The 12,275-nt window shown below is 45.0% G+C and overlaps 1 protein-coding gene across 1 annotated transcript; it reads right to left on the reverse strand.

Moving 5' to 3' along the window:
• Positions 1–1,002: 1,002 nt before the first annotated feature.
• LOC148818477 (aquaporin-8-like) lies at positions 1,003–8,349 on the reverse strand. Its single transcript, XM_088936618.1, has 5 exons — positions 8,033–8,349; positions 6,056–6,182; positions 2,771–2,985; positions 2,154–2,288; positions 1,003–1,616 (listed from the first exon to the last, which is right to left on the reverse strand). The coding sequence occupies exons 1-5, from the start codon at positions 8,302–8,304 to the stop codon at positions 1,574–1,576; spliced, it is 792 nt and encodes a 263-aa protein (XP_088792744.1). The 5' UTR covers positions 8,305–8,349; the 3' UTR covers positions 1,003–1,573.
• Between the last annotated feature and the right edge of the window lie 3,926 nt (positions 8,350–12,275).

The following is a 12,275-nucleotide window of genomic DNA, read 5'->3' on the forward strand; positions in this document are numbered from 1 at the left end:
TTTCCCGAGATATAGCGTCTTCTTTTTTGGGGGTGGGACGTCACTCAGCCCCCCTACAACGTCGTAGGGGGAACCGGACCGGTCTCATTCGTTAGTGCTGCGTTTGTGCCGGTTTGTGCCGTTGAAAGTAGCGTTTGTGCTGCTTTCGTTCCCGAGATATAGCGCCTTGGTTTTCCGGTGTTCACGTGACCATGCACGGTGACTTTGACCTCCAGTGACCCCGTCTGCCGAGTTCAAGCGCTCTGTTACTGATGCGAGAGTAACAATTCTGCAATACCTGTATCTTCTGCACGTCTGTGTGAACAGGAACATTACAATTCTCACCAATATCACACCCTAGTCAGAAGAGTTGCGGGTGTAGCCTTAAAAGGCGAACATTAGCATGCGACTGCATACTGCTTACAAAGAGGCTTTAACCAGCACGTCTCAATATTTCGTAGCTGTTTGCTTTTTTAAGAATCTGAAGAAGTAATCGGTTTCTCATAGCGTCGTTTTTAAATAAATATGTAAATCGAGGGCCTTTTAAAGATTCGACCCGTCTTTCGAGCAACGTATTTTAAAAAAGTTAGAATTAGCAACTTCCTGTATCACAAGACCAAATTTTGCCAAATTTCCCATTGGCCCTTACCAATCATGGCCTCCTAATAATCCCCATCTCTGAACTGGCTTCATTACTCTGCTCTCCTCCCCACTGATAGCTGGTGTGTGGGGAGTGTACTGGTGCACTACGGCTGCTGTCCCATCATCCAGGTGGGGCTGCACACTGGTGGTGGTGGAGGGGAGTCCCCATTACCTGTAAAGCGCTTTGAGTGGAGTGTCCAGAAAAGCGCTATATAACAAATTGTTATTAATAAGGATCTACATTAGGGGGAACTTTTTCATTTGATCTTTTAAAAGTTTCTGAAACTTAATTAAATAACCAAAAAAGCAAAACTCAAACTTCTCATCTGAACCCTCTTTGTGTGAGAGCCAAACTCCTCTTAAAGACCACCACAGAGATACTTTTTTTTCTTTTTGCTTTATGTACAGTGTGGTTATGAAACACAGAGATCCATATCAGAGCCAATTCTCCAAAGTGCTTCTCAGACATTGGAGAGAAAAAGCGAACACCGCTGAAATTCCGAAACATTTTGAAAGCAGTATCAAATCCACACACACACAAAAAAAAGCTGGGAAAGAACCACAGCTTACCAGTCTGTCTCTCTGAGTCCATTGTGTTGGAAACGCAGCTAAAATACTGTACTAACACAACAATCTGTTGACTTTTCTAAATCCTGCTATGATTTCCAACGCAATGCAAAAAAACAGAACAAAAAGAACAATTATTTCTAGAACCTGTGTTTCCTGCTGTCCAGCCACAAAGCAGCTTTCGATGTGATTTCAGTTCTTTCGTGTAATGTGCTGCACGTCTGCCCTGGACGCGCTGCTGAAAAAGGCTCTGCTCGCTTTTAGAGAATCTGCTGTGTAGAAACCGGTGGGTGTGGATCAGCCGGTACTGACTCTTGCTGGACACCAGGAGGTCCAGACCCTGCCCCAGCTGGCCAGGAAGATAACCACTGAGGCTCTGCGGAGATCACTTGAGAAGAACTCTGATCTTCCTGTCACCCAGCAGCAATCTATGAATTCAAGAGAACAGATATTTCTGTTAGTTTTCCAAGTTATTACTTTAAGGTGAAATACTGCAGTTGTGACACTGAGGGGGCAGAGATGTGGGTTTATTGCATTAAAATGGACAATATCAGTCTTCCCTTGCCTGAAAATAGACCTCTCCAGTTTATCTCCTTATCAACTTCTTTTGCCATGGAAAAATGTAGCAAATTGTCTCTCGTCTGAACTGTCAGGAGTGGGGTGCAAAGGGCTTTTCTTTTCACGCTAATTGGAGCAGCCTATAATGTGAATAACGCCAATCTGCAGCTCTTGGCTGTATCTTTTATCCAATCAGCTTTTTTATCCTCAGTTGACTTCCAAGCCTTTGTGTTCACGCAGTAACCACTGTTGTCCACAGGAGGGGACTGTTAGAAGCCAGTATCAGCAGACCTGGCAGGTCGCTTAGGACATTGAACTGAGCCAGGTCTAGCCGCCAGGCTGGTGGCACACAGAGTTAATATTAACCATGGGGCTCTGTGCTAGACCGCACCACGCCAGCGCTGTACCTCACGAAGCAGGCAGTGAGCAGAGCTCCGATCACGGGCCCGACCCAGTAGATCCAGTGGTAGTCCCAGTAGTTTGCCACCACAGCTGGCCCAAAAGCACGGGCAGGGTTCATGCAGGCCCCGGACACGGCCCCTCTGAAACACAGGAAGGGGTCTGGATCAGTCACTATGCCTTGATATCGAGAGAGAGACTTCTGAACACCTTTTCCCACTGTCCAGATGACATGTGATCCAAGTAAAATCCCGGTGACGTGCACTGTTGGATAGGAACTGCAGAACACCAGAGTAACGGGATAGCCCAGGCGCAGCCCAGTGCCGCTGGGGACCTGGGTTCAAGACTGTTTCTTCCAATTTAGCATCTCGGCAAGCAATGGGCACAAGGCATGACACCCCCTGGACAGGACACCAGTCCATCACAGGGCACACACAGACACGCACACGCTCACACCAGGGCCAAGTGTCCCAGAAGCCAACGTGGCTTTGGGAAACCCCATTCAAACATGGGGAGGAACATGCAAACTCCACACAGATAGCACTCCCAGATCTGGCAATGAGCCCACTGTGCTGCTGAATCGGACTGCAATCTTGTTTCCTTCAGCCTGCTTATGTGCGCGTACCCTGCCAGTATATCCGCGGCCACAGTGAGTCCGATGCACAGGGGTGCCAGCAGGCTTCGGCTTTTCTCGTTGACGGCCCCCATACACACCACCATAGTCAGGAAGAGCGTCATCACTGTCTCTGCCACGACGGCCGGCCCGATCTGCTCGTCGCTCTGCACCACGTTAAAGGCCGCCCCTGAGGCGTTGGCGTAACTCTGCGATGTGGATATCGCCTGGGAATACAGACATACAAGCGTTGCAGAGTGCGCTGCCCCCACTGCGACAGAACGGAGAAGCTGGCAGCCGGAGGGAGGCAGATACACAGGTGACACTTGGCTACCCATGACAGGGCGTTCAAAGAGCGCGCCAGGGGGGCTCAAGTTTGTCCTTCTTGCCTTCAGACAAAGTGAAAACGGAAAAGTCCGAACAGGCAAGCGGATCAGCAGGAGAGATTAAGGAAGAACTCGACTGGACCAGGATCTGCATCTTCGGGGATGAAGAATTAAAAGTGAAAGGTCTTTTACGAGACACTATGAGGTTTGCAGAGAGATTCCACTCGGGAAATCTAACATCTGCAACTTTAAGCACCACAGTAATAGTGAGGATGAGCTTCGCAAGACCTCCACACCATGGTCAAATCTAAAACTCCAGGTATAACATGGATGTTTAAGATCCTGTCTGTAAGATTCCAGACTCGTGGAATTAAATTCTTGAACCGTTAATAGAATGAATTCTTTTTTTTTGTTTGTTTCCAAATAGATGAGCGAATTTGCTTCCAGCCGAAGGGGTCATTACATCCATTGTGGGGAAACTTGAGTTTTGAGAAAAGCAGACTTTGAAATCATGTCCAGTGACAATAAACATAAAAAAACTCTCTACAGCCCCTGCAGCCTTCAACAAGGTAATCCCAACCACTTGAGTAATCGCAGCTATTGTAGTCATAAAAAAAAAAAAAACAACCTCTCACTGGATATCAAAGATTGTTTATCGCTTTGTTCTCAAAACCCATCTTGTGATTTGAGCATAATTTCTGGTGGGCAAGAGTGCAGATTCTGTCATAAACGTTCAGTCTGGTGATAACGTGGGACTGCTCTTCTCTGAAAACTGCAAGTGAAGCCTTTCTCTCAATTCTTAACGATAGTATTAAAACTGGGTATGTCATTCAGAACAGAAATGTTATTGAAAGGGATTTGCACAGGGCAGAGTGGGCACTGACTTTTGAAACTTTTTCTTTTCTGTGTGCTATCTTTTTCACCTTTTTAATAACACGTGGGACCCAGTGTCACAATATCAGATTTCTCAGAGGGTAATTCTCAAGTACGGTCATTCAAATTTGTTTTCAAACATATCCTTTACTGCGTAAGGCTAGACGTGTTAATGATGACATAAACGGTGTGAGCAAGTGTTTCAAAGTTAGAGAATTACCCTGAAAGAGCCCGTCATTCCGAGAGGAGGCAGCACTGTAGAGTTACCATCTCTTAGTACCACGAGGAGATTAAAACAATAGCTTTCTAGTCTCACCAGCGAAGGTTAGTGTGAGGCATTCAAGGAAAGAGTCACGTGACTGGACAGCAGGTTCTTTGCTACACAACAAACTGACCCTTTCACTACCTCTGCCTGCTTCACCTGCATATACCCCCAGTGCATCCCCCATCATGAGCACTGATCAATTAATATTGAGATTGTACAATACTGGACAACTGAGGAACCCAGATAGCGCTTAATAACTCTATATTTGCTTTGGCTTGCAATAAGGTTTACCCACACTGCTTGTCAGGATCCTGGATTAAACCTGATATGCTGAGACTTGCAGTTACATAAACTATAAGGTGCTACATATTCCAAGACGGCTGTTTTAAACACTGCCTGTAAAAGTCCTACAATGATCTTGACCTTGTTTTATTTTCTGTGGTTGTGGTAAAAGTTAACAAACATTTATTGCTTTAAATATACCTTTAAAGGTTTATGGCCTGTCATAAATCAGAAAACCGATAAGCAAGTATAAGCATACTACAAAAGTTCAAGTTAAAAGGACTGGAAAACATAACTATTTGGGTTGGAGTGTTGTAACTGAACGGTGACATAAGATAAAGGAACAAAAAAATGGAAGACCCATTTCAAAACTCTCAGAAACAGTCACAATCCAGACACAATACAGTGACAGAACCGTCTCAATACAGACAGCGTAAGAAATGGGAGAAAAACAACAGAACTTTGATTCAAAACTGGGGGAATAAAACAGCAGGTTTAATCCCCAGAGGTTTTAATTACAGAAGCACAACAGGGGGGTTTTCCTTCCTGCATTTTAATGGGTAGAACAACCAGGACTCTTTCATTTTCATTCTGTTGCAATTATTATACTAGACAAGCATTCGTCATGCACTGCCCAGCAGACACATGTCGTGTTCTGTAGGTGTACCTGATGAACCTTCCGTAGGTTTTTTTGCAAAGAGATGGGCAAAGGCTATCTCCACACAGAGAAGCAGAAAAAAAAAACCCCGAAACAGATCGTCTCTTCTGCGTGCTCATAGCAGTGTAGTCTTCGCAGAAACCAATGTTGTGCACCAGAGCACATGCAAGCTCAACTCCAACATTTGTTTTACAGGCTGGGCCAGGACTAAGGGCTTGGCGGGGGGAGTTTGGATGGTTAAATATGCTCAGGTGTGCCCAGGTGTGGAGTGCAGAACCCCCCACACAAGAGTAATTAATAATAATTAATGATAATTGCTTACACTTAAATAGCGCTTTTCTGGACACTCCACCCAAAGCGCTTTACAGGTAATGGGGACTCCCCTCCACCACCACCAATGTGTGCAGCCCCACCTGGATGATGCGACGACAGCCATAGTGCGCCAGAACGCTCCCCACACATCAGCTATCAGTGGGGAGGAGAGCAGAGTAATGAAGCCAATTCACAGATGGGGATTATTAGGAGGCCATGATTGGTAAGGGCCAATGGGAAATTTGACCAGGACGCCAAGGTTACACCCCTACTCTTTTCGAGAAACGCCCTGGGATTTTTAATGAGCACAGAGAGTCAGGACCTCGGTTTTACGTCTCATCCGAAGGACGGCGCCTGTTTACAGTATAGTGTCCCCGTCACTATACTGGGGCATTAGGACCCACATGGACTGCAGGGTGAGCGCCCCCTGCTGGCCCCACTAACACCTCTTCCAGCAGCAACGCGCTGTGGAAGCAGAGTTGCCTACTAATACCCCCCACCCCTAGCTACCTGTCCCTCACGGGAAAACACCCCCCAACACATACTGTACCCCCCCTTCTGCCCCCACCTCCGGCTCTCACCTTGGCCAGCGCTGCTCCGATCAGCCCCCCGCACAGCTGGCACCCCACGTAGGGCAGGAGCAGGATGATGCTCACGCCCCCGGTCAGGTAGACCGACAGGGACACGGCAGGGTTGAAGTGGCCCCCACTGCGGGGACAGAGAGACAGAATGAGGGGAGCTGGTCCTCGCTCCTCCCCCTCCAGAGTGACGCTCTCCCTGACGGGTGTTCCCCACTGCGATAACCTGGCTTCCTCCGCGGTGTCGGTCCCAGACATCCCTATACCTGCTGCCTCCATGTAAGGGAACTCTACCTGTTCGGTATCGAGGCAACAGTACCGGGTGTATACCTTATGTGTATCTTATGTGTATCAACTGTTCTGCCCCTAAGCTCTGGAACTCTCTCCCCAAGGATATCAGAGAGTCTCCTTCTCTAAACTCCTTCAAATCCAGGCTCAAAACCTTCTTCTTTAGAAAAGCCTTTACTGAACTGGTTCCCTTCTTCACCCCTCTGCTTTTCTTAGCACCACCATGTCTCCTCTGTATATTGTAATTGTGTTTTATCTTGTGCATTCCTTTTATTTATTGTTGTTGTCATCCTGTAAAGTGCTTTGAGAAGCCACCTTTAAAGGCGCTATATAAAATAAAAATTATTATTATTATTATTGCATATGTGTCTGCATGCACGTTTACAGTATATTTGCTAACTACGAGTGAACTCTTTAGTAGTAAAACGATTTGAATCGGGCTTCATCCTGTTGTGTTATTTTGTAAAAGGTAAAGTGCATTGCAGTTTAACAAGCATGTTTATCTCCCTTAATAGATCCATGGTATCAACATTTAACGGCAGACATGCAATCTATAAGCCACAATTTAATATTTCACCCTCATATTGAGGTCACTCTTTGAAAGCTTGGTTCTTTAATGTGTTTGTGCTTGAGTGCTGGCACTGTGAAGGCCAAAGGGATTCTTACTTCACACGTCCCTCTACTACAAAACAATTCGAATTTGGCTGATTTATATACTGGTTTACGGGAAGGCTGACCTGTTCCTTCTTAAATCACATTCCCAAATCAAAACTACAACAAAATCTCTGCTTGAACAGCGAGGCCAGAAGACCACGAGGTGACTGAGATCAGGCTGTGATCGTCTAGAGAGCAGAGTTTGAATTACAACAAATAACTGAATTCTTTAGGTGAGCAAAGACTTAGGAGTCTGATATTGGGAACATCACAGCACAGTGGAAGAGAAAAGTGTTAGTCATAGCACTGCATTGGGTGAAAATTCATCCACGTGTTCAAAACAAAGTTTCCCACCACGAACGTGTACTTTTGTACATGTGTGGGTTTAGAACATTCGGTCTGATTAAAGAAGTCCTGTTAGGTGATTTTATTTGTAATGGGATGCACTGTAATGTTGTAATAATTCCTAACTTAAAGAATTAAAAAACGGAAAAAGAAACACAAAAAGACAGGAACGTTTAGCAAAAAGTCTGAAAAGATAGAGAGACAATGGCAGTCACATTCTCAGTTTAATTTCACAAGGGAAGCATGCACTTCTTATCTGTGGATCATCCTCTCTTCTCCCATTGCAATGCTACGACAAAAAAATAAACTGCAGCAATAAGAAGCAGAATCCGTCATGAACATTATGCATGTTTTTTCTCTGTGTGCCATAGAGGACTAAACAAGATGAATTGTGTAAATGTTCCAGATGTAATTCACTTGCAAGGAAATCTTTCCCCCTGAATTCATAAATCAACCTGTCGGAGGGCTTCACTGACAGCTGAGCTGCTCTGAAGGATTTCTAATACAGTTAGATGCTGAAATTTAAGACTATGACGCAGGCACAGAACCAAAATATTTCTTACCAGCCCTGGTGTTTTCCTTTAATGTCCAAAAGCATGATAAATTTTCGCTTCTAACCAAATTTAATGCCCTTTAGCTTTGGACCTTAATCAGTTCTCTGTAGCGCTTCTTCCAGGTCTCTGACCTCCATACCTGATCTCCCCCAGGACTGCAATGACGATACCCAGGGCCAGGCCATGGGCCAGCGCAGGCTGGAGCCTGCCCGTGCCCTCCACGTTCTCGATGACCGAGGAGCAGCCCACGAAGATGAAGAGAGCCGAGCCCAGGAGCTCGGCCAGGCAGGGCTGGACGTAGCGTTCAAACCTGTTGGGCTTGGGGCAGAAATGTTCCGCCTCCTTCTCTGGCTCCGTGATGGACACAACGGACATGTTGAACAGTTCTGACTTAGACTCCACTGTGGACATTTTGTCGGTCAGGAGTGTTTGGAGAGAAACGCATGTCCGAGTGCCCTGTTGAAACACACACACACACACGACGACACACACAGAGTCGATGATAAGGTCCTGAAAAAAAAAAAGTTACTCCCTCCTCACTCGCAGGTGTGTCTGGACGCTCTTCAGGGGCTCCAGGGTGGGGGGAAGAGAAGAACAATGAAGCATTGCAAGCTGGTAGTCCACAGACAGCAAAGGGGTTTCACAAGGGATAGAACAAAAACAGTTAAGAAAGAGCAGAATTCCCACCCAATTCTACATTTTCCACTCACTTTGTAAAAACAAGACACAATTCACAAGCTTAATCAATGTGACACACTTGGCATTACAGCTGCACTTCAAAGTGATTCTGTATTATATTTCTATTTTACTTTTAGGAATCTGACATCGTAAGGGTTCATTCTGCCACTGTAGTGACACACATTTATACTCTTCACTTTTTCAAGGAGTTCCTTACTATGAGAACCATTGAACAGCACAAATCAGATTCTTTTTAATATAGCTTTTGGGCATTTACATTTTTTGCCAGTAGATCATTTCAAACATATATACAGTACAGTAGGCAGAAATCCTGTTTTCTGGGTCTGCAGATGCATTTTCTAATTTGTGTATACTAAATAGTGATTTGTACATCTGTATTAACTCTTTTGTACATCTGTATTAACTTTTTTTCACTTTTTACTTGCTGTATATTTCCTCTTCTTCATCTGTCCATTGTTTAAGGGTAGATTTTCATTTGTCAATAGCTACATAACCTATGTAGAAGTGTCTCTTTCTCAGCCTGCTGGTCTGTGCCTGGATTCAGTAAGTGCTTGAAGTGTTCCAGCTGTGGTGACATTTCACTGGCCAGCCTGCAGCCGTAGATCAAAGTCCTGAGGTTTCTGAGTGGCCTTGATCTCTGCAGGGTTTGACCGTGTGGACTCCAGGGTTTAAAAACCTGCAGGTTAAACACGAAAAAGTGTCTGAAATGTTTCAATCTGAGCCCCAGGTCCTCTGCTGGTATTACAGAACCGACAGATAATGGGTTTTAGAAGTATCTGGTGCTGTCAAACACTGCTTTAAAGCATATAACTTTTTTTCCCATTATTTATGCATCTGTTATCCGAAATCCCATGCAAACAAAGAGCGAGGGGTAAGGAGGAACATCCAAACACCACACAGAAGGTACCACAGTGCAGAATCAAACACAGGACCCAAGAGCTGTGTGCCATTACTAACTACTATGTACCTGTGCCACTTTACCCATGGCATTAAGAAAATACATTTTCAACTACAAGAACAAAGATGAAAACTTTGATCCATATTATCCTGTCATTCATTCACCTAGGTGTGATTCTGAAAGCACTTTAGAACTCATTTATAATTTGTTCGGATGAACAACTAATCTTGTTTCGGAAACGGACACGGCCACTGTGTTGCACCGGCACCTCTATGTAGATGATAAACGTCACCAGTGTCACTAAAAGACAACCCAAAGTGAAATGAAAAATGCTCATTTCTAGATTTTCCTTTTGCTAACTAGGACCTCTGGAGCGTTCTCAGACCTCCACTTCTTTGTAACATGCCCCAGTCCAATAAATCACACCAGACAGTGAGTCAAAAACAGTTTTATGATTCAATTGTGGATCATTATTTAAATGGACTATTTGAAAGGACTATAAAACCTTCAAACTCCCCATTCAGCAGACTCCTATGGAAATATGAGATAAAATTCCAGAATTATTAGCACTCTAGTTCTGAACAAGTTAGGCAATGCTTTTTTTCCCCTTGTCAGGTTATCTTGGTGTGAAGGTGTTTCGACATTGTCCCCTACACTTTCACCTCCATTGTTCAACCTCTGCGCAAAGTTTCAGTACACTGAGCCCTGTGTAGCCTGGAAGAGTCCTGCACAGATATGAGAGAACTGCCGGGTTAGAGCCTGATCAAGTTACAAGACATCTATCACGAGAACTTATGGGCGTGTGTCTCACAAAACCCCGACATGTCTCAGCCCAGTGGCTACGATTTCAATGTGTATTAATATGAGAATACAGAACTGTGTGTAGAGTCACTTGCAGAGCATTCCAGCTCCTCTGTGACTCTCATTAATACTCCTTAGCTCACCTCTATACAAGGTGTCTAACAATGAATAAATTGTAAAGCACCAACATTGCAAAACATCATGTAGACAGGCATAAACTGTCAGGGAACCGATAGGTTGAATAGGAGGATCCTTATGACGTGGAGTAGCACAGGGACAATATCCAAAACACGTAATCCAGGGGCTTGGAGAAGCAATGAGTCCAGTAACCAGGGAAATCCGAGAAAGACAATCCAAAAAACTAAATGGTCAAAAAAGGCAGGAGCAAAGATTAGGAACCAGGAGATCAGTCACAAAGATTGAAACACACACAAGAGAATACTATGGGAGGCTTCTCGATAGTGAGCCTGGGTTGGGGTGTGAGGGAAGTTTAAATACTGAGGGGAGAGGGACGTGGTTGGATAAGTGGTCCGGGAGTGAGAATTTGTGGAATCTGGTGCCTGTGGGAATGTGATGGGTTCAGTTAGGAATGAGGTCGTGAAACACTGAGTTTGGGAATGTAACGGCGTTTGCGAGGGAGAGTGTGGGGCGTGACATAAACAAAAGAAATAGATAAATGGCATATAATTATGTAATACTCTGATGCCAATAGGGGACACAAATGATTGAAATAATATCATGGTCTAAGCTAGATGAAGCAAAAGCAATACAGCACAAAGTGCCGAATTCACAGTGATGTCAGAGCAATCTGAAGGTGGACTCCACAGGAGGCATCGCAGGGTGAACAGAACATCAGGAAAGCCTCAGGCTCATCTGGTTCAATTTCTTTATAGCCCCACAGCCAGTATCGGGAGTGCCTCCCCGCCCCCAGTATGAAACGCTCCACAGCTTGCAGAGTAGCCAGTTAAACCTGATCGGCACGTCTTTTGGAAGCGGAAAGATGTCGGAGTCCCTGACGGAAATCCTATGGAAAACACAGGAAGAATATGCCAACTTCACGGGTGGACAGATGCTCTAGCGTGGAATTGAACCCACATCCCCTAAAAAGAGCAAAGCAACAATGCTAACCAGCATGCTTTCCTAGAGATGGGTTTACACAGTGAAAGGGGATATAAAGAAAGGTAGAGGAATAGAGGGCAGAACAGGGCAGAAATTTCCCCCGTGCTCCTATTTCGTACTTCGCACAATCGCCGCACTCGTGGAACTGAAGCGCCAAACCCCTTCAGGCAGGGCCAATGAAGATTTTTAAAGAACAGTTGTTCCTGTGGCTGGAAGGTAAAGGAAACAACGCAGGACTCCTATCCAGCGTATCTAAAAGATAGCCAAGCTAAATACCGAGCGAGTGAGCGAAACCCATTGACGCCAGGGTTAAGAGAAACAAAACACAAACAGACAAAGGGAAATGAAGACAGCGAGGCCAAGCTGTTAAGAACATAACTCTACACAATGGCCTTGTGTTTTAAAATCGGCTGGCATTTACCGACCAAACATGGCACAGAGGCGATGTTGTTTTAATTACAGTGATATATTTATTTTAAAGCCTGACTTCCACCTCCGGGACTGGCTCTCAAGTGAGGGTGAATTTTTCTTAAGGGCAGATGAAAAGAGCCATGTTCTGTGACTCATTGCACAGTCAGTGAGGCTCAGGACCACCCCAGACATGCTGATCCAGAACACTGAGACTCGGTTAGACAGCTTGAATAGTCTTTCAGTCACACCATATGCATAACCCCAGATTTATATGTATGTCTAGATGTGGTAGGAGTTGTTGTCAGCTCTTGAGCCCTGGGTTCTATGTCGGGCTGTGGCACCTAACAGTATGTGTGGAGTTTGCATGTTCCCCTCATTTTTCTCTTGTTGGCCCAGTCTTTTTCCACCTTCTGAAACATGCTACCTGGGTTACATGATGTTTCTCAATTGTTCT

The sequence above is a fragment of the Atractosteus spatula genome, chromosome 18 (genome assembly GCF_055471065.1).
Source record: "Atractosteus spatula isolate fAtrSpa1 chromosome 18, fAtrSpa1.hap1, whole genome shotgun sequence".
NCBI classification, from domain to species: Eukaryota; Metazoa; Chordata; class Actinopteri; order Semionotiformes; family Lepisosteidae; genus Atractosteus; species Atractosteus spatula.